Source organism: Lithobates pipiens, unplaced genomic scaffold, assembly GCF_037356315.1.
Source record: "Lithobates pipiens isolate NorthernLeopardFrog02 unplaced genomic scaffold, aLitPip1_a1.2 Scaffold_23, whole genome shotgun sequence".
Taxonomy (NCBI): Eukaryota; Metazoa; Chordata; class Amphibia; order Anura; family Ranidae; genus Lithobates; species Lithobates pipiens.
In genome coordinates, this window is record NW_027507785.1 from 131,432,676 (window position 1) to 131,458,592 (window position 25,917).

The following is a 25,917-nucleotide window of genomic DNA, read 5'->3' on the forward strand; positions in this document are numbered from 1 at the left end:
GTGGTGGCACCAGCTGCCCGATGAGGGAGGGTCCTTGTTCTCTGGATTCTCGCCCCCCCCCCCCCCCCCCGCGACTGGGTGATGCCCATGGTCACTATTCCGCTCATTTTTGTGCTTTGCCTTCTTTCAATAACCCTTTTGAAGTCTCCTTCTCTTTCTTATGCCCGCTTTTCTTTATCTTCTGGCTCCTCTCCCTTCTTCCCTTGGCCCCCTCTCCCCCTGCCCACCCTTGTAGTCCCCTTCCCTATATCCCCCCCCTTTTTATTTCATTCCTTCTGGTTTTTTATCAGACATCATCTGTTTTTGAGGATGTGGATGGGTGGTGGGCCTCTCCGGAATTTACTTGTCACCGATAATGTAAGCCCTGATCGCTCGAGGTGCGGCCCATCGCTCCTCCCTCTCCCCTTCCCTCTCTAGTGAATAAAAATTTGCACATATTACTGCAATGCATGGTCAGGCAATGATTACTGTTCACTTGGGTTGGCCTGAATTGCTTGAATGGTATTAGAGGTCTTGTAGTAGAATCTCGCTCCCAGTTTGAGAGCGCCTACAAGTTTGTATAGGCATAAGTTCGGGACTGCTTACTGTATTTCCCACCCAAGTGATACCATGGCTTTTGTGTTTTGGAATTGTACATGCTCTATCAATGTTGTCCATGCTTCTGTTATTTTTCCTTGCATTTAATAAAGGAATTACAAAAAAAAACAAAAAACTTTAAGATAAAAATTAAAATGTAGCTGGAACAATCTAAGGTATCCCTTTTTGTAGTTTACATCTAAAACCATATATATTTAGTGGTTAAATCACAATATGGTATTTGTAAATCGAAGTCAAAATGATTTAAAGAATATTTGAACTAATCATTGAAAGATTAGGAAAGTATATATTGATTTAAATAACAATTTCATTGTAGCACCATCTAGTGGACGATTTACAGACTTTCATAATAAACCCACATTTCCTCTAAAAGGTGATACTATGCAACCTCTAAAGAGTGATAGCCAATCTAAAGGCATTGTAGGTCTACTTTGCATTGGATAAAATCTTCAAAGTCCAGTAGCATATGCCAGCAAATGGTAACATTGAGTAAAAATTGTTAAAGATAAAATTAGTAAAACTAATATCTATATATGTTAAAGAAATATATATAAAATATACATCTAGTAAATAACAATTCCATATTTATTTAAAACACCCTATCCTCAAACCAGTTCAGTTTTGTGAGGTGATCCCTAATGTTGTCAGAGCTAACAGACTTTTAGATATGATCCCTATGATTCCCTATGTATGTTTTCTGTGGGACATACCATTTCTTGATATACAGTGCCTTGAAACTGTATTCATGTATTCATACCCCTTGAAATGTTCCATATTTTGTTATGTTACAACCAAAAACGTTAATGTATTTCATTTGATAGAGCAACACAAAGTGGCACATAATTGTGAAGTGAAAGGAAAATTATAAATGTTTTTTCAATTATTATTTTTTTACAAATAAATATCTGAAAAGTGTGACATGCATTTGTATTCAGCCCCCCCCCCCCCCCCAAGTCAATACTATGTAGAACCACCTTTCACTGCAATTACAGCTGCAAGTCTTTTTGGAGATGTCTCTACCAGCATTGCACATCTAAAGAGTGACATTTTTGTCCTTTCTTCTTTGCAAAATAGCTCAGCTTTGTCAGAGTAGATATAGGGCTTCTGTGAACAGCAATTTTCAAGTCTTGCCCCAGATTCTCAATTAGATTTAGGTCTGGACTTTGACTGAGCCATCCTAACACATGGATATGCTTTGATCTAAAACCATTCCATCGTAGCTCTGGCAGTATGTTTAAGGTTGTTATCCTGCTGAAATGTAAAACTCTGCCCCAGTCTCAAGTCTTTTGCAGACTCTAACAGGTTTTCTTCTAAGATTGCCCTGTAATTAGCTCTATCCATCTTCCCATCAACTTTGACCAGCTTCCCTGTCCCTACCAAAGAAAAGCATTTCCACAACATGACACTACCACCAGTTGTTTCACAGGGGGGATGGTCTGTTCAGGGTGATGTGCAGTGTTAGTTTTTCACCATACATAGCATTTTGCTTTTAGGCCAAAAAGCTAAATTTTGGTCTCATCTGACCAGAGCACCTTCTTCTACATGTTTGCTGTGTCCCCCACATGGCTTCTCGCAAACTGCAAACAGGACTTCTTATGGCTTTCTTTCAACAATGGATGTTGCTCCGTGAGATGTTCAAAGCTTGAGATTTTTTTTATAACCTAACCCTGCTCTAAACTTCTCCACAACTTTATCCCTGACCTGTCTGGTGTGTTCCTTGGCCCTCATGATGCTGTTTGTTCACTTAGGCCCCTTTCACACGTGTGTATTTCATCCATCCGTTTTCAGATGAAATACGAACATACATGCATCCCTATGTGATAGCGGGTGTCAGTGGATGAACATCCGCTGTCCCCCGATATCATCCGTCTCCGCTATTGTCCGATTCTGCAGTTGGAGGAAAATCCTATTTTTCTATCCATCTGCAGAGTGGATCAGATAAACACGGACAGACGGTCCTTGTTCATCCGATCCCCCATAGAGGAGAGCGGAGATCTGACAGGGTGGTCCCTGCACGGTGTTCAGGGACCGCCCTGTTAACCCACCGGCTCAGCGGGGATCAACAGAGCGATCCCCGCTGAGCAAGTGGAAGTTCACGGGGCGGATCATCATGGATCCATCCCGTGTGAAAGGGGCCTAAGGTTCTCTAACAAGCCTGAGGGCTTCAAAGAACAGATGTATTTATACTTGGATTAAATTACACACAGGTGGACTCTATTTACTAATTAGGTAACTTCTGAAGGCATTTGGTTCCATTAGATTTTATCATTTTCCTTCCACTTCACAATTATGTTCCACTTTGTGTTGGTCTATCACATAAAATCCCAATAAAATACATTTATGTTTTTTGTTGTAACATGACAAAATATGGGAAATTTCAAGGGTTATGGATACCTTTTCAACACACTGTATATTAGTGTGAATTGAAATATATATATATATATATATATAGTGTTTATTATTGTTTCCCGTTTATGTACACATTTTCTGAAGAGTTATCCCCTTAGGTATAGTTTGTAATTGAGGGTAGATTTTCCATATAACTTACTGATCGAGAAAAGGGAAAAAGGTTGAGAGGGTACATACATTACTAATAAAGCAAATCAAGTCCAAATTCTATATTGTATCCGGGGGGGGGGTTAAAGTTTGTAACTTAAATATCCATCTTAATTTGCTTTTATTCATGGAGGTAACTTTATTACTCCCCCTCCAGTGGGGTTTATAGCTTTTGATCCCCCAGAAAAATAGGTTGAAAGGGTCTTTTATTATGGCATTTCAGAAAATGTATTGATACATCATGTTTCAGTCATCCTTTTTTGATATGTTGGATGTATTCCCTTAGTCTCTTCTATAGGGGTCTTTTCATCCTCCCCACTCAAATTGTGATCTAAACCTCCATGTGGGTTCCTGAATCACTGATGGGAGACCACAGTGGGACCCTTTAGACTACAAAAATGTTCCAAAATAACTATTTTTAATTGGAATCCTCTCTAAAGTTATTTGTAAGAATGCTGCAAACACCAAAAGAAATTTGGGCTGTACACCCTGCATAGTAGTGTGGGCCTTTACAGAGAAAATCCAGTAATAAACCTAATCGAGCTCCATGTAAAAATAAATAAATTGGAGAGAATGTCTTGTTTGTAGCTAATGTGTCTGGCTTTTTTGACTGGAATCTTGTAAACAACAAATAAAATACTCATTGTTTCTCCCAAGATGTTCAGAAGCAATTCTGGATTTTACTGCCACCCAGATCCATGCTGAAGATCCTCGATATGGGGGGACTCCACTTCACTGGTCAAAGAACGCAGAGGTACCATAATCCTTATACCTTGGAGCAGATACTGTTTTAATTGCTTGTGGTTGCATCCAGTAACCCACATTTACTTTGCTTAAAGTAGTTGTAAAGGCAGAGTTTTTATTATCTAAATGCATTCTGTGCATAAAGATAAAAAACCTTTTGTGTGTAGCAGCCTCCCCAGCACCTCCTAATTACTTATCTGAGCCCCATGTCTCTCCAGCGATGTCCACGAGTGTCTTAGCTGTCCAGGACTCTCCTCCTGAGTGGCTGAGACACAGCAGCGATGCCATTGGCTCCCGTGGCTGTCAATCAAAGTCAGTTAGCCAATCAGGGGAGAGAGGGGGTGGGGTTGGGTCAGGGCTCTGTGTCTGAATGGACACACAGAGCTGTTACTCAGCTCGGGTGCCCCCATAGCAAGCTGCTGGCTGTGGGGACACTTGACAGGAGGCAGGGGCCAGGGGCAGCGAAGAGGGACCTGAGAAAAGGAGGATCCAGGCTGCTCTGTGCAAAACCAACTGCACAGATCAGGTAAGTATAACATGTTTGTTTTTTTTTTTTTATAATTTATTTTTTTAAACAAGACTTTACAATCACTTTAAAGTTATGCATTCTGTATATGGGGCTTCATATAGTTGTGGATAGTGCTTATACTGGATGACTGGCAGCGATCTAGAAAAAGCATCAGGATGCATACAGTTTTGTGATACCACTGAGAAGCATCCTTTTGAAAATCAATAGAAGTAGAATAATTTTAGGGAAGGCTTGTCAATTTTCCATGCTGTGTTGGACTATTCTTATAAGCATTCTTACATGCTTATACTGCTGTTTGTGATTCATTGCTTTGAGGTACTGTATATAATTTAAGATGAACTCTTGGTAGCCAATAAAAAATTTAGCTCAATCGTGTATAAATAAATACATCTTTTTTTTTTTTAAATACTAGTATAGCACCCAAGCTGATAATACTCAGAAGTCCCTGATCATCTGCACTCAGACAGGAAGATGAGGGGCAATCACTCTTTGGCTTTATTACTTAGAGGTAACATGTTTACCGGAGGGAAGAGTACAAGAATTACCTCATCCGTATAATGCTACTTCTTCTTTGTCACAGACTGTGGTTTATTCTTCCTTTTTTTTGTTTACGACCACTTCAACAATTAGATGGTTACAATGCATATTGCATAAAACAGATCATAAAGTATAAAGAAGAGTACTGAAATCCTACAAGTTCTAAGGAAGGCCTCACGTATGGGCAATCCTCATAATCCAGAATGACTTGGAACTCGGGGAAATGCTGCATGCTGTGAAAAAGTACTGAAAATGTCCAAACATAAAATCACATACAGCTGAAAAAAAAATGTACACGTAGAGGAGGCTATAATTCAAAGATGCAATGTTAGAATGTAACCATCACAACCAGGACAATGCCTGGTGGCCTGATAAATTTATAAGGTGAGCATGGGAGAGAAAACCAAGAAGAGAGAAACATAGGAAGAGATAAGAAAAAGAGAAAAAAAAAAAAAAGGACAAGGGGACAATAAAAGCGAGGGAGTCCACACGGTACACGCCCAGAGTGAGTGTATTAAATCAAGAGGAGCAAGGAATTGAATCTGAAAGGTTGATTGTATGCAACCCATGCTTGCCAAACCCAAAGGTATTTATCATGTGTATCTGATGGAGTAGCTGTCAACCTTTCATTTACCATAATATAATTCATGCCTTTTTTTACTGCCTCAAAACTAAGTACAGGAATTTTCCAGGACTTTGCTATAGTTAATTTAGTTGCAGCAAAAAGGTGCAGAGCCAGTTACAAAGTTAGGTTGAAAAAAGACTCAAGTCCATCTAGTTCAACAATAAAATAAAAAATATCATACAATCCCATATACTCTATCCTATACACACAGTTGATCGAGAGGAAGGTGAAAAACCCCAGCACAGCATAATCCAATTTTGCTACAGCAGGGGGAAAAATACCTTCCTGATCCCTGAGAGGCAATCAAATTTTCCCTGGACCAACCTTACCTATAAATGTTAGTACAAAGTTATATTATGTACATTTAGGATATAATCCAGGCCTTTCTTAAAGCAATCTACTGAGCTGGCCAGAACCACCTTTGGAGAGAGTCTATTCCACTATTTCACAGCTCTTACTGTGAAGAAACCTTTCCATATTTGGAGATGAAATCTCTTTTCCTCTAGGCGTAAAGAGTGTCCCCTTGTCCTCTGTGTTGACCATAAAGTGAATAACTCAACAAGTTCACTATATGGACCCCTTATATATTTGAACGTGTTAATCATATCCCCCCCTTGATTTCCTCTTCTCAAGAGAGAATAAATTCAGTTCCTCTAATCTTTCCTCATAGTCGAGTTCCTGCATGCCTCTTATCAGTTGACACTCCGGCCCGAAGCAATTCCTCAAAGGGAAGCCTTATAGGGGTCCCTTTTGAAATTGGTATGAAGTTAATTTCTGAGAAGAGTGTAGAATCTGACCCATAACCTTCATGCCTTCGGACAAGACCACCAAATATGTGCCATTGTGCCCCCCTGGAAACATTCTCGGAAGCAGAGAGGGGAGTAGCTTGGAATAAAACTGGCCAGCCTGCCTGACGTATAATACCTTCTGTAAAGTATTTTGTAGGCATTCTCAAGTATAAGGTTTTTTGAAGACCTAGATAATGTCAGTCATGATCTGCCAGTCCGCTGGGTCCATTTGTTTCCCCAATTCTTTCTGCCACTGAAGATGAGGCATCAACTGAGGTTTTTTTAAGAAAAAAATATTGAGGAATAAATTCATGATATGAAGCCTGGGGAGTGAGGTTGGGCTCTCAAAGGGGGTCAAGGTGTATGGGGGGGGGGTTGGAATTTTATGAGCTGTTGAAGAAAATGCCTAAGTTGTGGATAACTATAGTGTTCTTGCTGGGGGTTGTTATGAGAACAACGTAGGGAATTGAAGGTGAATATCCTGGTAGGGGTGAATAAGGAATGGACATCATTGCAACCCAATGTGAATAATGGGCATTAATTAGGGAGATGTGGAAAAATCAGGCCTGTGGAAAATTTGACAGTATCCCACAGGCAAAGGGAGTGAGTTAAGCATGATCCTATCATGGTAGAACAGTAAATAGGGGGGAGCCAAGGCATAGAAGAGATGTGGCCCATAATGTGGCCCATAATCAATCAATAGTGGCCCATAATGGCATTTGATGTTTCTTGTGGCGGTAGGCTAATGGGGCTATACTTGCTGCAGTATAGTAAGCTTGTAAATTGGGGACAGAAAAAGCCACTGTTTACCCTAGGGGCATGCGGAACCTGTTTGTTTACTCTGGGTCAAGTAAACAAACCTTAAAAGTTTGCATTGATGTATAGCAGAATATGTGAAGGAACTGTGACTGGCAGGACCTGGAAAAAGTAAAGCAATTTCGGAATGTATGACATGTGAACCGCCACTATCCAGCCAAACTTTCGCTTTAACTGAGAATTGTGCGGTTGTGAGACGTTGTTGATGTCCTTTTTTTCCCCAAGAAAAGAGAGCTTTCTTTTGGTGGTATTTGATCTCTTCTATCGTTAAATTTTTTTACTTTCTGCTATAAAAAAATTCCCAAAAAAATGTAAAAAAACAAAAGTCTTCATCAGTTTAGGCCAATATGTATTCTGCTACATATTTTTGGCGAAAAAAATCGCAATAAGCGTATATTGATTGGTTTGGGCAAAAGTTATCACGTCTACAAAATAGTGGATAGTATTTATGTAATTTTTATTATTTATTTTTAACAATGGCGGCGATCAGTGATTTTTAGCAGGACTGTGACATTGTGGCGGACAGATTGGACACCTGACATTTTTGACTTTTTTGGCAACCAGTGACATTATTACAGTAATCAGTGCTAAAAATATGAACTGTTATTGTACTAATGACACTGGCAGGGAAGGAGTTAACATCAGGGGCGATCAAGGGGTTAAATGTGTTCCCTGTTTGTGTTTTCTATCTGTATGGGGGACTGTGTGACCGGGGAAAAGCACAGATCCATCTTCCTGCATATCAGAAAGACAGGATCTGTGCGATCTCCCCTGTAAGAATGGAGATCTGCCTTTTTACACAGGCAGATCCCTGTTCTGTCACTGCAGGGAAAGATTGTGGGTGGGTGGCGGACATCGAGTTCACCAGACCTGCTGATTGGCTCCCCTGCTGGCCAAAGGAAGCGCGCATGCACTTATTAATGAGTGAAATGGACCTAAAGGCCCAATATTTAAGTAATGAAAATGGTATGATTAGCAGTAATTAGCATGGATTCATGAAAAATCATTCTTGCCAAACTAACCTATTAACCTTCTATGAGGAGGTGAGCTGCCATCTAGATAAAGGAAGGCCCATAGACGTGGTATATCTGGATTTTGCAAAGGCATTTGATTCAGTTCCCCATAAATGTTTACTGCACAAACTAAGGTCTGTTGGCGTGGACCAAAGGGTGAGTACATGGATTGAAAACTGGCTACAGGGGCAAGTTCAGAGGGTAGTGGTAAATGGGGAGTACTCGGAACTGTCCGGTGTGGAAAGCGGGGTCCTCCAGGGTTCTGTCCTTAATTTTTTCGTAAATGACCTGAAGGATGGGATAAACAGCTCAATCTGAGTATTTGCGGATGATACTAAGCTAAGCAGGGCAATTATTTCTCTGCGGGATGTGGAAAGCTTGGGAGAAGATCTGAACAAATTAACCACTTAAGGACCGCCTCACGCCGATATACATCGGCAGAATGGCACGGCTGGGCACAATCACGTACCGGTATGTGATTTTTTTAAAGTGCCCAGCCGTGGGTCAGGAGCGCGCCACCGGCGCTGTGCTCCCGACCCGGGCCTGTGCTCTGTGACCGTTGCCGCGGGACCAGCGGACCCAATCGCAGCTGGTGTCTCACGATCGGGTCACAGAGCTGAAGTAAGAGGAGAGGTCTGTGTAAACAAACCTCTCCCCGTGCTTCCCTGTGTGGCTGTCACCGATCGTCTCTTCCCTTTTATAGGGAATGACGATCAGTGACGTCACATGTCAGGCCAAAAACCATATAACGCCATCCATAATACTACACTGCCCCCTAGTGGTTAACTCCTTCACTGCGAGTGTCATTTACACAGGAATCCATGCATTTAAATAGCATTGATTGCTGTATAAATGACAATGGTCCCAAAAATGTCCGATGTGTCCGCCATAATGTCGCAGTCACAATAAAAATCGCTGATCGCCGCCATTACTAGTAAAAAAAAATATTAATATAAAATGCTATAAAACTATCCCATATTTTGTAAACGCTATAACTTTTGCGCAAACCAATCAATAATCGCTAATTGCGATTTTTTTTTTTACCAAAAATATGTAGAAGAATACGTATCGGCCTAAACTGAGGAAAAAAAATGTTTTTTTTTATATATTTTTTGGGGATATTTATTATAGCAAAAAGTAAAAAATATTGCATTTTTTTCAAAATTGTCGCTCTATTTTTGTTTATAGCGCAAAAAATAAAGACCGCAGAGGTGATCAAATACCACCAAACGAAAGCTCTATTTGTGGTAAAAAAAAGTATGCCAATTTTTTTTGGGAGCCACGTCATACGACCGCGCAATTGTCAGTTAAAGCGACTCCGTGCCGAATTGCAAAAAGGGGCCTGGTCCATTTGGCTGCAAATTGGTCCGGGGCTTAAGTGGTTAATGTGGTGGGCAACTACATGGCTAATTAGGTTTAATGTAGAAAAATTTTATATAATACATTTGGGTGAGAAAATATGAATGCAATCTACTTACTAGGGGGAGAACCTCTGGGGGAATCTAGGATGGAAAAGGACATGGGGTCCAAGTAGATGACAGGCTCAGCAATGACGTGCAATGTTAAGCTGCTGCAAGCAAAGCCAACAGAATATTGGCATGCATTAAGAAGGGGATTAACTCCAGAGATAAGATGATAATTCTCCCACTCTACCAGACTCTGGTCCAGCTGCACCTGGAGTATGCCATCCAGATCCGGGCACCAGTCCTCAGGTAGGATGTGCTGGAACTGGAGAGAGTCCAGATAAGGGCAACAAAGATAATAAAGGGACTGAAGGACCTTAGTTATGAGGAAAAATTGAACTGAACTTATTCTTTCTGGAAACGAGACACTTGAGAGGAGATATAATTTCAATTTACAAATGCCATACTGGTGACCCCACAATAAAGCTTTTCCTCAAAAGGGAATTTAAAAGGACACGGGGTGATTCACTAAAATTAGAAGAGAAGCGGTTTAACCTTAAACTGCGTAGAGGGTTCTTTACTGTAAGAGCGGTAAGGATGTGGAATCATCTTCCACAGGCAGTGGTTTCAGTGGGGAGCATTGATTAATTTAAAATACTATTAGGCACCTGAAGGACCACAACATACAGAGATATTACAATGTAATGCTCACATTGAAGCACACACACAGGTTGGACTTGAGGGACTTGTGTCTTTTTTCAACCTCACCAATTATGTAACTATGTAGGATATATGATCACGGTCGGGTGTTGGGAGCAATTCTATGCTAGCGATCAAAAGGTTCGGAGTAAAGGCCTGGCTATCCTTAGTGAAATTATACATAGCTGTCAGGTGAGGAGCTAACATGTCTGCAAATTTCCTATAGTAAAGTGCTGTGAAGCCATCAGGACCCGGCGTTATGCCCACCTTTAACTCAATGACTGTGCACATGACACTTGCCTATCAGTAGAGACTGTATTTACTGTTGTCCCCCAGGAAAGAGAAACAGCAGTTTGTACAAAACAATACTACATTTACCAACACAGTAGGCAGCATTGGATACCTGTTGAGCTGCTTTGACCTGTCTACTGTATTTTGCTCACAGTCTGCTTCTCCTTCCCCTACCTGAATCCGTTTTTATACTGCCTTCCATCCTAGCGAGTATAATGACCCCCTACTCCTCTCTGCCTTGCCATAGGCTCCCAAACTCTACTGCTTTGACCACGATCAGTTACCACTTTATCAACCTAATGATGACCTCCTTCTGTTATTGATTGATTTGTATAGAATGTGTACACTTGTGCACATTAGGAAACAGTTTTGCAGCATATACATTAGCTGATACTGTATGTTCCTGTGATAAAAGTAGACAGAATTATTGGGAATTGTGTGCACAGTTACCATGAGAAAAAAAAGAAGTACTGAGAATAGCAACTGTTTATTTTTTACAGCATTTTAAACTAAAATGAAGGGTATGATTGCTGTGGGCATCACATTTTAATTTAACACAATCGTGTCCTGGAACCATCACAATTCTCTGTACAGAGTAACCTTTAGGAAGCTATAGATTTTCCATTATAACTCTGACAGTATCTATCTGTTTCACAGATGTCTCTGTTGTTGCTTAATCGTGGTAGCAATGTGAATGCACTCAGCAGGACATCAGAAACCCCACTACACATAATGGTGAAGAGAGATCGGTTTGATTGTGCCATGGTTCTCTTAACTCATGGAGCCGATCCCAACTCCAAGGGAGAGCATGGAAACACCCCCCTCCACCTTGCCATGAAGGTAAAGCATACTCTGCTCTATTGCTTTAGGATAGTAGTATGATTTGGTATTGAAATTGGATCCACACTCTTTTACATACTTTTCATAAATCTTTTAACGAGTGAATAGTAGTTATAATATATATAATATATAATATATATTTTTTTTATTGTTTATTTTGTTTTTACACTGGCATGCATATATTTTGTTGGTTATATTCGTGCTCTATTCTCATTGATTACATTGAGTATTTTACCACAGTAGCAATGTTTATTTGTCTTTGAATGTTATTGTATTTTATGTTTTTTTTTTTTTTTTTGGCTGCTACCCACTGTCACATCTTTAGATTGAGATGTAGTATGCTTTAAAATAGCAAAAAATAAAGTATAACAAGGTGCCAAAGCAATCTTGGCTGTCATCCAACCTTTTTGAACCTAATCTGGCAAGAGCAGGGTCCTCCTAACCCTCTTGTCCTAAATTGTATTGTAATTATACTTTGCCCATTATATAAATCTTATGTAGCAGTAATCATTCATTTTAAAATACACATAGTTTGCTATGGATATATAAGGGTTTACACGTGGTTATACTTTTTTAGTATCTCCTGTGTTGTATGCATGGAAGCAATTTAGGACCTGAACATAGACATAGCTCCATTTTCACTGCACAGTGCAGGTCTGTATTCAAAAGGGCAGATCTGAAGTTGCTGGATTATTTTTTAATGGGACTATAAATTCTGCTCTCTGTGCTGTTACACATCTTGAGATCTATATGTATATACAGTATTTATCGGCGTATACCATGCACCTCAATTTTAAGAGGGAAATTTCATAAAGAACTTTGAAGCAAAATAAGGGTCAGTGCCCATCAATGCAGCCTTATCAGTGCCCATCTGCAGCCTCACCATTGCCCATCAATGCAGCCTGAACAGTGCCCATCTGCAGCCTCACTATTGCTCATCTGCAGCCTGATCAGTTCCTATCTGCAGCCTCACCATTGCCCATCAATGCAGCTTGATCAGTGCCCATCTGCAGCCTCACCATGGCCCATCTGCAGCCTAATCAGTGGCCAGCTGCAGCCTCACCATTGCCAATCTGCAGCCTCACGTCAGATTACTGCTGCCTCAGAGGGGACAGGGAGGGAGGCGGGACTAGCGCCTTCAGATTACATAGAGCGAGAATTTCCTGTTTACTCGACGGCCTCTTTAATATGAAGTCCCGCCTCCTGGACAGGCTCCTATGATGGACAGAACACTGGTCCAATGCCCATCCAGGAGACTGGACTATGTATTACAGCTGCAGCCGAGTAAACAGGAGATTCTCGCTCTATTTAATCTGACGGCACTGATCCCGCCCCCTCCGTGTCCCCTCTGAGGCAGCCCAAATGCAAGTATCGGCGTATAACATGCACACAATATTTGCTTCTGATTTTCAGGGAGAAAATGTATGTGTTTATACCCCAATTAAATACGGCGTGTATGTGTATATGTGTGTGTATGTATGTGTGTGTAATATATATATTATTATCTCATTAAAGTAAGCACACCCCTCACATTTTTGTAAATATTTTTCTTTCTTTTTTTCTACTTTTATTTCTATCTTTCCATGTGACAACACTGAAGAAATTACACTTTGCTACAATGTAAAGTAGTGAGTGTACAGCTTGTAGGGCCAAAACAACTAATCAATTAATGGATTATGAAAATAGTTGTCAACTATTTTCATAATCAATCGGCCAGCAGATTATTCAGCCTGCATACAGAATGCATTATTTGTTTACATATCAGGAAATACAGTGCAGCACACATACAACTCAATACACCATCCATACATGTCAGTAAGTGCCTGAGAACTTGTGAATGTGTGAGGAGGAATCCCTCATGGGACATGTAGTCCTGGGCAGGAAGTGAGTGGTCCTAAAGTCAGAAGTTTTTTTTTTACCTTGCTATAGGGATACATACATATGTGCTTATTTCCTTGAGCTGCATACATAGATGCATGAATGGCAAGAAAATGTGTATACCTGCATGTTTGCATACCTGGGTATCTGCATGCTTGCATACCTACAGGGTTGTATAGCTGTAGACCAATGTTGTCTAGGCTTGCATCCTTGTGGACCTGCGTATTAGTTTGTCTAATACAGTGACTTTATTATGTATCTGTTAGACTAGCTAAATGGGTGAGGCAGATACACCGCCCTCAGGTTCAGTGGTCTGGCAATGTTCACGTCTCCAGTTGGACCAATGGCATCCAAACTTCTTGTCTTTAGCCTTTGTTTCCCCCCTGTGAGAGAAGAATGGTCCATTGGTTTCTAGCCTGCCTGACTTCCTGAAGCCCTTTTGGAATATCTTTGAGGAACCGGGTCGGGTTTTTTCAGCAGCCAGTGCCCTTCTACATCTTCTGTGGGACAGTATACTCTTCAGTTTCGCATACTAACAGCTGAGTTGAGCTGCAATATTGAGGTCTTAGGGGCAACCTTTTTTCATGGCCTCTCTGACCGAGTGAAGGATGAATTCGCGGGAAGAACCATCCCCGCCGGTCTGGTCATCTCCTTGTATAACCAGAGCCATATTCGCTTTAAGGAGAGGTCCCTAGAGAAAAGATGCCAGCACTTCCTTGTTCCCTAGTCAGCCTGATGCTGTGTACACACGACCGGACTTTCCGGCTGAAAAGGTCCAACGGCCTTCCCGACGGACTTCCGAGCGTTCGGACTTGCCCACGCACGAACGGACTAAAGTCTGTTCGTTTTGAAAATAATGACATATACGACGGGACTAGAAAAGGAAGTTCAATAGCCAGTAGCCAGTAGCTGCCCTTGAGTTGTGTTTGGTCCGTTGGACCAGTATACAGACGAACAGTTTTCCCAATAGGAATTGAGTCAATTGGCCAGATTTGAAACATGTTCTATTTCTAGGTCTGTCTGAATTTTTTAAAGAAAAATTATTGGATTATCCCACACACGATTGGACTATCCGACGGAATGATTCTTTTGGACCTATTCTGCCGGAAAGTCTGGTCTTGTGTACGCGACATAAGCTCCCCTCCCTTCAGCCCATGGAGCATCTTCTGTCAGCTGTGGAACCTATGCAGCTGGACCAGGCTAGCCCCCGAGGAACGTGCTAAGCGCAGAACTCTGGGCCCATGTCTCTATTGTGGGGGCAAGGGGTATTTTCGTGACTCCTGCTCGCTTCGTCTGGGAAATGCTTGGTCTAATTATCTGGAAGGTGGAGTATTGGACCCAGAAATATCACCTTCTTGTCTTCTTCTTTCAGTGTCCCTTTATGTAGGCGTTTCTTCTCAATCGGTCTTGGCATATCTGGATTCCGGGGCTGCTGGCAATTTTATGGACTGGAGAACTGCACAGTTCTTCCAGGGGGCTTTATCCACTTCCAGACTCTCCCTGTTAAGGTGTCGGTAGGGATACTCCACCAGGAGTAGATATCCTTCCTTATCCTACCTAAGGCCTCAACCCACATCGTATTGGGCCTTCTTTGGCTACAGCTCCGCTCTCCACATGTGGACTGGGCTTCTGGGCACATCCTGGCTTGGGGTCCCTCCTGTTTCTCATCCTGCCTACTCAAGGTTGCCCCCAAGGAGAGACTTCCAGTTGCAACTACATCTGTATCTTCTGCTCTTTCAACAGCATATAGCGATTTATGTTCTGAAAAAAATCAGGTGCTTCCTCCTCACAGGCCCGTTGACTGTGCTATTGACCTTGTTCCCAGAGCAACTCTGCCCAGAGGCCGTACCTACCCGCTGTCCATTCCAGAGACCCATGCCATGTCAGAGTATGTCGCTGAGAATCTAGCAAGGGGGTTCATCTGGAAATCCTCATCGGCTGCAAAAGCAGGGTTGCCAAAAAAGATAGTACCTTAAGACCCTGCATTGTCACCGCATTTAAGTCTCAATAGTCAATCAAAAATTTATACCCCTTACCCTCAATATCTGAACTATTCAACAGGTTGAAAGGTGCCTCCATTTTTACCAAGTTGGATCCCGGAGGTACATGCAATCTGATCTGGATACGGGAAGGTGACAAATGTAAAACCGCGTTTAACACTAAGGGTGGGCATTATGAATACTTGGTTATGCCTTTTGGTTTGTGTAATGCCCCAGCTGTGTCCCAAAATTTTTCAATTACATTTTATTGGATCTGCTGTATCAATTTGTTGTCATCTGGATGACATTCTCATCTTTTTAGAAAATCTGTTTGTCCACAGAAACCATGTCCGGATTGTACTTCAGCACCTTAGAGAGAATAATCTGTATGCCAAGCTGGAGAGATGTTCTTTTGAATGTTCTAAGGTCCTGTTTTTGGGGTTCTTTGTCTCTAGTTTGGGTCTTCGTATGGATCATTGAAAGGTCTTAGCCATTACCAACTGGCCTTCCTGCCAGCCTCAAGGCCACACAGTGCTTTCTTGGGTTCACAAATTATTATAGGCAGTTCATTAAGAATTACTATTCCATTGCTGCGCCTATTATTGCCTTTACCAAGAAGGATGTGAATGCCAAGGAGTGGTCCCCTAAAGCTGTCTCTGCAATTCACGATTTGAAATAGGCTTTGTTTCTGGGCCTCTCTTGAGGAGACCTAACCCTGGGGATCCATTTTTTGTTGAAGTGGACACTTCTTCAATGGGGCTGGGAGCTGAGCTTCTTCAGTCCTTTGAGAATAAACGTCAACCGCGGTGCATGCGCGGATGCCACGAAGATGGCAGCTTGATCTCCTAGCTCCACGGCGTCAGAACGCTACCACTCGGTGAATCGGGCACAGCCCGGAGTAAATTGCCACCGCACCAAGCCCATTCGCTGCGGACGCTATCGGGCAACCGGCGGGTATGTATAATATGCCCCAGAACTGTCCCCGCAACAGATCACAGCGGAAAACCTCTCCAGCCCATGGGAAGGGGAAGGGCAAAATGGCGCCTGAACCACCGGAGCCAGACGATGCCACACAGCACTCAGACGATAGCTTGTCGCAGTTCCCCTCTAACCTGGCAAGTCCTGTGGACACTGACTCTGATGCTCTGCTTCAGAAATTCCGCACTATAGTGAGGGATGAAATAAATGCAGCCTCCCGCAATCTCTCTGCTGAACTGGTGAAGGGTCTTAAAGAGCTAGGACACCGCACTAATCAGTTGGAGCAGAGGATGGACTTAACAACCACAGTACTGGAGGGGCATGAGGAGGAGGTGGAAAAATTGAATGCTGAACTTAACCTCCAGGAGAAGTTCGAGGACTCTGAAAATAGGGCCCGTAGAGGTAACCTAAGTATACGCGGCCTCCCGGAGGCCATTACAGACCTCCAGGGAACAGCAACAGCTTTTTTTCAGGAGCTTGCACCTGATATCCCCACGGAACGTCTAGAATTAGACCGTATACACAGGTCCCTCTCCCCAAGCCCACCGAGGGACCTCCCAGGGACGTGATCATAAAATTTAATTTCTACAGAACCAAGGAGCGGCTTCTCCAAGCAGCCAGGGATTTACCGGAAATCTCATTCCAGGGAAACCCCCTCTAACTGTTTGCAGATCTTTCCCCAGTCACAATAGCTAAAAGGAGGATCATGAAGCCTTATCTGCAAATCTTGCAAGCCAGAAACACCCTCTACCGGTGGGGGTTCCCCTTTAAACTTTCCTTTTACCACCTAGAACGTATGTTCCATGCTTCATCTTTGTCAGACCTCCGGCGGCAATTTCAGGAGTTACAGTTTGATCTCCCTCCTTCCCAACCAGAGTCTTCCACGGCCCGTCCGGGTCCCTCCTAGGCTCCTACTAGATCCTCGCAGTTGTCTCAGCACGGATCTCAAGTCCTCCGTTCTCTTCAGGCCCAGCGATTCCAAGATGTTTCTACAGGGGGACATCGATAGAAAACTGTGAATTCTTCCCAGACTTTGTGCAGCTGGCCGGCTCATAGATCTCGAGCCAGATGCAATCTGTGGTGCCTGACGGACTGGGCGAATCGCCCCTACACCCCACCCGAGAATCTGGCATGGAGAAGACTTGTTTTCCATCAAACCTGCGATGGACCGTGCGGGGACACAGTCCCAGACCATAGATGCTCAGTTTAACCCTTTCATGACTAAGGCTATTTTTGGAATTTGGTGTTTACTAGTTAAAATCCATATTTTTTGCTAGAAAATTACTTGGAACCGCCAAACATTATATATATATATTTTTTTAGCAGAGACTCTAGAGAATAAAACGGCGATTGTTGCAATATTTTATGTCACACGGTATTTGCGCAGCGGTGTTTTAAACACAACTTTTTAGGAAAAGGGGCACTTTCATGAATTAAAAAAAAAGAAACAGTAAAATTAGCCCAATTTTTTTGCATAATGTGAAAGATAATGTTACACTGATAAATAGATACCAAACATGTCACACTTTATAATCGCGCGCACTCGTGGAATGACGACAAAGTACAGTACCTAAAAATCTCAATAGGTGACGCTTTAAAAAATTTTTTATGGTTACCAAGTTAGCGTTACAGAGAAGGTCTAGTGCTAGAATTATTGCTCTCGCTCTGACGGTCGCAGCGATACCTCACATGTGTGATTTGAACACCATTTACATATGCGGACACGACTTTCGTATGCGTTTTCTTTGCTTCGCGAGCTCGCGGGGACAGCGGGCGCTTTAAAATTTTTTTTCTTTTTTTAATTTATTTTAAAATGAATAAATTGTTTTAAAAAATAAAATAAAATTTTGATCACTTTTATTGCTGTCACAAGGAATGTAAACATCCCTTGTGACATTAATAGGTGGTGACAGGTACTCTTTACCCCCACCCCTCCTTTACACTTCAAAGTATTCAGATCGCCAAAAACGGCGATTCTGAATACTGTATATTTTTTTTTTAAACCGGCGCCATTGGCAGCTGAGTAAATGGGAAGTGACGTCATGACGTCGCTTCCGTGTTTACTATTAGGAGACTGGAATGACACTGATTACGGCGTCATTCCAGTTCCTCCCCAGCAGCTGGAGGCATCACATCGTGATCGTAACCTGTGCACTGCAAGCCAAGCCTTGCTGATCAATATTGTGTTTTGGCTTCCATGTGCTCATTGCTGTGTGTCCTACATCTGATCCTGTTTACCGACCTTGGCTTGTTCTTGACTGTCATTGTCTGCTTCATATCCCGACCTTTTGGCGTGTTCCTTGACTATCCCTATCTGCTTGTTGCCCTGACCTTTTGTCTTAACTCCTGACTATCCTTGTTGTCCCGGTCTGCTGCTTCTTTCTTTATTTATATATTAATATATTGTTACACAGATAGCAAAACAATGTTAAAAAAAATATAGCATCTCAAGCTATGATACCCAGTATTATGGTATAACATTCAAATTTTACATTTAATTACCCATGCCCATTCCACCCTGCCCCTCCCCACCCCCACACCACTCCGTTTTCAACCCTTCAACACCAAGCTATAACAACCACTATATATACTATATATGAAATAAAAAAAAGAAAAGCAAAGGAGGAAAAGGGGAAGGGAGGAGGACCCTGTAGAGGAAAACCCATCTTATCGAGCCACATTCTCTTAAACTTTCTATAGTTACCTTGCCTGATAAGAATCACTCTCTCATTTCCTGCTACTGAGTTGACAGTCACAGCCTAGTATACAAGCAGGGGGTTATTTGCTTGCCAATGCTGAGCAATTAATTTCCTTGCTTGAAATAAGCATCTTAGCACTGCTTCGATGATATCCTTCGAAACGTTACCCCCTCCACTTTCCCCAGTAGGCAGGTTATGGCCGTTGGCTCAATTGAAATCTTGAATATTTTATTTATCCTGTCTACAATCTCTATCCAGTATCTGAATAGCTTCGGGCATTTCCATAGCATGTGGACAAAATCACCAGAATCCCTACATCTAGGGCACTTAGATGTAGGGCCGTTATGGCCGTTGGCTCAATTGAAATCTTGAATATTTTATTTATCCTGTCTACAATCTCTATCCAGTATCTGAATAGCTTCGGGCATTTCCATAGCATGTGGACAAAATCACCAGAATCCCTACATCTAGGGCACTGGTCAAACTAAAATCCCTATCATGCCTCTGCATCTGGGTGTCATGCTTTTGGCTGTCAGAGTCTTGCTATGCTTCATGGGAATTGTAGTTCTGCAACAGCTGGAGGTCCGCTAATTGCATATCCCTGCTTTAGATGATTCCAGAGTCGTTATTTGTGCCAATATGGGGATCTAGATCCATTCAACTGTTTGCAACCTAAACTGCAACTGAATAGCATGCCTGATTTGGAGGTATTTATAAAATGAACTATTTGGTAGATTAAATTCCTGTTTCAGGTTTAGATTCCATAGACCTCTCAATATCTTAGTTCAGCAAAATTTCTATTGTTCCAGAGGAGCATAATTTGATATTCCCCTATATCCCAATAAGATCTTCTTTGATTGCCATACTTTCTGATTCATTTTATCATCGGGCATTTGTCGATGGGTGAATCTGCCTCTAAGACCTCTATCAAAGTACTGTGCGGGGTCCTCATCAACATCATCCTAACACTGGAGTTCCCCCCCCTCCAGGGGCTCCGCAACCCGCCAGATGCTGTAGCTGGGATGCCAAAAAGTAAGACCTCGGATGTGGAACCACCATACCCCCTTCTTTAAGCAGCAGCTGCATTGTTTGCAAACTAATTCTGGGTTGGCCCTTTTTCCTAATTAAATCCCTAAACTTTTGGCATATTCAAACTGGAGAATTGTGGAGTACAATATCTGGGGCAACCATATCATCTTGATTAAATTACAGCGTCCTGCTATAGACAGAGGGAGTTGACCCCAGATATCTTCTTTATGTTTCAATTTGAGCAATAGAGGGGCTAGGTTTTCATTGAGATATAGGTTTATATCGTATTGATCCAGAACCCCAGATGTTTTCGTTTATCCACAACTCTCAGGTCAGGGTATCTGGCTACCAAGAGGGTCAACCGGAAGCAAAGCCAATTTGTCCCATTAATAACCAGGCCAGAAAATCGTATCAACTTTCCAACCATTTATATCGCTATTTTTAATGATACTTGAACATCTCCAAGGAATAAAAGAACATCGTCTGCAAACAATGCTATCCTGTCCTCATCTTTCCGCCTCGGAAATCCCTGCATATCCAGATTAGATCTAGTAATGATTGCTAGCTGCTCCATTGCAAGAGCAAATAATAAAGGGGACAGGGGGCAGCCCTGTCTCGTACCTCTAACAAGAACAAATCGGAATACTCGTTATTATTTTTTATTTTTGCTCTTGGGTCAGTATAGAGTATTTTCACCCAATTAATGAAAGATGGACCAAACCCAAATCTCTCAAGCACCTTGAGTAGGTAATCCCACTCTAGGCTATCAAAGGCCTTGGTTGAATCCAGGGCCAATATGGCCCTGGACCCGCTTTTATCAGTTGGAATCTGCATGTTCAACAGAACTCTGCGAATATTAATGCTAGTTGACCTATACGGGATAAATCCCAACTGGTTGGATGGATAAGATTCTGAATACATCCATTTAGACGGGTTGCCAGTATTTTAGCCAAAATTTTTGCATCCATGCATAGCAATGATATTGGGCAATAAGAAGAAGCTTCCAGTGGATCTTTCCCCTCTTTGTGTATAACAACAACAGGGGTCTCCGACATCAAGGTGGGCAGTCTCCCATTGGTTAATGCCCATCTCAGTGTCTTCAGCAATTCGGGAAGCAAAACTTTGCCATACTGTTTCTATATTTCTACTGGCAACCCGTCAGGCCCTGGGGACTTTTGGTTTGGCATCCCAGCTACTGCTCGCCGCACTTCATCTAGGGTTGCTGGTGCATACATAACTATTTTATCCCTCTCTGAGAGGGACGGGATTTTTATCTTCCGAAGAAAATCATCCATTTCTTCCCTCCCCGTATCCTTATGGGACCTATAGCGGGAGCTATAGTATTCTCTAAATGTGTGCATGATGACAGTTGGATTGGAGGAAATGACTCCACAAGGAGTCTTGACCACCGAGACTGTTGAGGGGGAGTATTAGATCTAATCAGTAGAGATAGCATACGACCAACTTTCTCTCCTTCTCCAAATTGGCACGGTCTCTGGAATATGCGCCTATTATCTATCTTTCTCGTGATAGTCATTTTGTAAACGTGTTTTTGTTTTTTTAGCCATTCCCTCTGTCTATCTGGGGTTGGATCATCAACAAATTGCCTCTCTGCAAAATTTGCCTCATATTTAACTTCCCTTTCCCGTTCCCTGGACTTACCCTTAACTCTTGCCACCTGTTGAATAAGGAGACCTCTGAGGTAGGGCTTCAAGGAGTCCCAGACTAGTCCAACCGACGCTGCATCTGTATTAATACTTATAAATTAATTTAATCTACACACCACTTCACCAGAGTTGGGGATCACTTCCAACCAAGAGGGGTTAATTTTCCATTCTCTCGAGTGAGCCCTACTCCTGGCATTAATTGTCTGGGTGAGAGGGGAATGGTCGGAGACTCCTCTATGTTCCTGATCAAGGCCAAGGCTTCATTGTTGGCTAAAGCCATATCAATTAGAGAGAGATTAAAGCTTGAAAAGCAAGAATATTGCCTTTCCAGCGGGTACCATGTGCGGCATATATGACACAGTCCGATTTTGTTCAAAAAGCGGGCTAATCTGCGCTCTCCCAATCCGACAAGGCTATTTACCAGTGGAAATCTGTCTAAAGACTTATCTAGGACTTAATTGAAATATCTGGAACACCAACTTTATCCAATGTAAAGTCTAACAATTACTGTAGGATTTCCAGCTTGAATGGGGAGGAATCTAGATATTTGCTAGAATATATGGTTTGTTCTAGATTGAACAATGTAGAAAAATATATTGCCCTTGAGTATCAATATGGCTCTCTCGGTAGGAGAACACCACTTCTCTTCCAATCAATTTGCTCACCCCCCTAGAATATGAGATGTGAACAGAATGATATTGAGTTTGGAATTTCCAACTACGAAGTAGTAGAGTTGTATCATTAGTCAGGTGTCTCCTGCAGACAGAGCAATTCAGGCCCATTCCCCTCAAGTGCTGAGAGAACCAAAGCTCTCTTAGATAGGTCTCTCAAACCTCGGACATTCCAAGAAAAAAAGCTAAACATTTTATCTTGCATGTAGTGTTATAAAAATAGTGCTATAGCATAGGAAAGGAGAAAAAAAAGAAGAAAAAAATAAGGGAAAGAAACATAAATAAAAAAATAAAAAATAAACGCATCTCGTGCTCCATTTTACTCCCCTCAACTTTAAATATATACTCCAATATGTGTACTTTTCCCTCTCCCATCCTTGTCGCAAGTTTTGTGTTAAGTCGTATTAACATAAGTGGTTCATACCCGTTATCTCATACCCTACCCAACCTACCACCCCAACCCTTATCCCCTAGACACCCAACCCCCCTCCCTCTCATATCTCGCCACCCCTGCCCAACTGGGCTTCCCCTTAGGGGTACGCCCGCGACCTTACCATACCATCTCCAATAAGAAAACAATATAGAGCCCCTACTTGGTCTATCACTCATACCTAAAAACATCTAAGCATTCAAAATGAGGTGCATTTACACTCCTCCACTCCTTAGTGTTCCCATAAACCATTGTACTTAGTGTGATATTACAATAGTAAAAAAAAAAGAAAGAAAAAAACAATAAGGGGGAAGGGGGGGGGGGGAACAAAAAGGCAGAGGGGAAATAGCACTACCCTCACCCATCCCCTCCCCCCTACTACACATAGTCAAGTCAAATCAGTAACTTTTTCATAGTTATTGCAAACTCCCAAAGTTCTCCCCAAAAAACTATAAGCCCTTCTTTTTTTCCTCCAGCCACTGGGGCTGCGTCAGCCGGGGAAGTTAAACAGTCTTGCTTAGTGCTGTCGCCCTTAAGCGGGCCGGGTACAATAATGCATATACAATCTTGTATTTCATCAAACTATGCTTTATCGGAGTAAATTCAGCTCTACACTTTTGGAGCTCTGGCGAAAAGTCAGGATAGAACGAAACCTTGGCTGCCCTGAACCTGATATCCCCCATTTCTCTGGCCTTCTGTAGAAGGGTCAACTTATCGTTGTAATTAAGCATTTTCATAAGTAGTGGTCTAGGGGGTCACCTGACTGGCGTGTTTTTTAATGGAACACGATGAGCTCTTTCGATCGCAAATAATGATGTAAACGAAGAAGCCCCAAAAATTTCCCTAAACCACCCCTCCAAGAAGGCTATTGGATTTGGACCCTCACTATGCTCAGGGAGGCCCGTTACTCTAAGATTGTTTCTGCGACTCCTATTCTCCATCTCATCAAGTTTAGCGACTTGGATATGCATTGTTTCTTTGAGTCCCTTAATTTCTCGCATGATTTGGGCCCATCAGTGGGCCCAAATCATCCTTGACAGCATTTATTCGTTCTTGCAGAGTGGAAGTTCTTTGCACAGTTTTACAGAGCTCTTGCTTCATATAAATAATGTCCTCCTTAATGTACTTTAACTGGGTATCGACTAGAAATTGAAACTCTTTACAGTCATTAATCGCATTAAATACCTCTCTCAATGTAGGTTCTTCCATTTGCTCTTCAAGGCCGGGTGCAGAGGCCAGCTCGGATGTCACAGCTGGAATTAAAGATAAAGTTCCAGATTTGCCTCCCCTGGACCCTTAATACTCACTGTTTTGGCACTTGGGGTAGGTGGATTTGAAGAGGCCCGACCTTTGCTCTTTCTGACTGCGAAGGAGTTCTTCTGCTCTTTAACCCTTTCATGACTAAGCCTATTTTTGGAATTTGGTGTTTACAAGTTAAAATCCATATTTTTTGCTAGAAAATTACTTGGAACCCCCAAACATTATATATATTTTTTTAGCAGAGGCTCTAGAGAATAAAACGGCGATTGTTGCAATATTTTATGTCACACGGTATTTGCGCAGTGGTGTTTTAAACGCAACTTTTTGGGAAAAGGGACACTTTCATGAATAAAAAAAAAACAAAACAGTAAAATTAGCCCAATTTTTTTGCGAAATGTGAAAGATAATGTTACGCCGAGTAAATAGATACCAAACATGTCACACTTTATAATTGCGCGCACTTGTAGATTGACGACAAAGTACGGTACCTAAAAATCTCAATAGGCGACGCTTTAAACATTTTTTACGGTTACCAGGTTAGCGTTACAGAGGAGGTCTACTGCTAGAATTATTGCTCTCGCTCTGACGATCGCGGCGATACCTCACATGTGTGACTTGAACACCGTTTACGTACACGGGCGCGACTTCCGCATGCGTTTTCTTTGCTTCGCGAGCTCGCGGGGACGGCGGGCGCTTTGAAAATTTTTTTTTTATTTTTTTATTTATTTTATTTATTTTTAAATGACTAAATTGTTTAAAAAAAAAAAAAAAAAATTTGATCACTTTTATTGCTGTCACAAGGAATGTAAACATCCCTTGTGACAGTAATAGGTGGTGACAGGTACTCTTTATGGAGGGATCGGGGGTCTAAAAGACCCCCCACCCCTCCTTTACACTTCAGTGTATTCAGATCGCCGAAAACGGCGATTCTGAATACCGGATATTTTTTTAAAACCGGCGCCATTGGCAGCCGAGTAAACGGGAAGTGACGTCATGACGTCGCTTCCGTGTTTACGATGAGGAGACTGGAACGAAGCCGATTACGGCTTCGTTCCAGTTCCTCCCCAGCAGCCAGAGCCGACGGATCTTTAATCGGTGCTCCCGATCGAGCGGGAGCACCGGTAACAGCGGCGAGAGGCGGCGGGAGGGGGGGGCGTCCCCTCCCGCTCCTCCGGCATAACAGCCGAGCGGCTTTTAGCCGCATCGGTTGTTATGCCTGGATAGCCAATCGCCTGCTGTAAAAATCGGTACCGGGATGATGCCTGCAGGTGCGGGCATCATCCCGGTATAACCCCCGGAAGCCGAGTACGCAGATGTGCGTACGCTCGGCGGGAAAGGGTTAAGATGCATGGTTACCTGTTGAGAGTTCCCTTGGCAGGTGACAAAGAAGCTGAGTGAGCATAGCGCTCCAGTTTGGCGGCTGCAGCAGCTGATTAGTTTTGTCCTTTGCAGACCACGTTGACAATAGCCCTTCCTGGGGGGGGGGCTGTTCCTCAGCTGCCAAGTCAAGAAAATGTACCGCAATCTCCACGCTCTTCCCCTCCTTTCCCCTCCTTGGTGGGCAGTTCACTACTTGTTGTGTACTCTGTTTTAGCCTGTTACTGGGATGGGGGTGAAGCACAGTCAGTTGTCCACCTCTGACACTGTGTTGCAGCCACGCACTCCCATGTGTAGTGCAGTGTAACAAGCCGCCCGCACTGCTCGCTCACACCTCCGACACGCAGACTATACAGGGATCAGGCCGGCTCAGCGACACAGATACCCGCCACAAGATCTAGCGGGATCTCAACGCGATCTTCCTCCTCCACAGTATCCTCACGCCCAGCATAGACTCTCCGCTGCGGGAGGAGGGGTCGCCCGATCACCTGACCGACAATGCGAGAGGAGG

The 25,917-nt window shown here is 42.6% G+C and overlaps 1 protein-coding gene across 8 annotated transcripts in view; it reads left to right on the forward strand.

The window, feature by feature from the left end:
* PLA2G6 (phospholipase A2 group VI) overlaps nucleotides 1-25,917 on the forward strand; it is a 252,096-nt gene that overhangs the window by 119,009 nt on the left and 107,170 nt on the right. For all 8 annotated transcript variants that reach the window (XM_077452375.1, XM_077452379.1, XM_077452372.1 and 5 more), the window contains 2 exons: nucleotides 3,811-3,907; nucleotides 11,256-11,438. In XM_077452375.1, coding sequence (XP_077308501.1) covers nucleotides 3,811-3,907; nucleotides 11,256-11,438 — 280 coding nt within the window. The remainder of the gene's footprint in view (nucleotides 1-3,810; nucleotides 3,908-11,255; nucleotides 11,439-25,917) is intronic.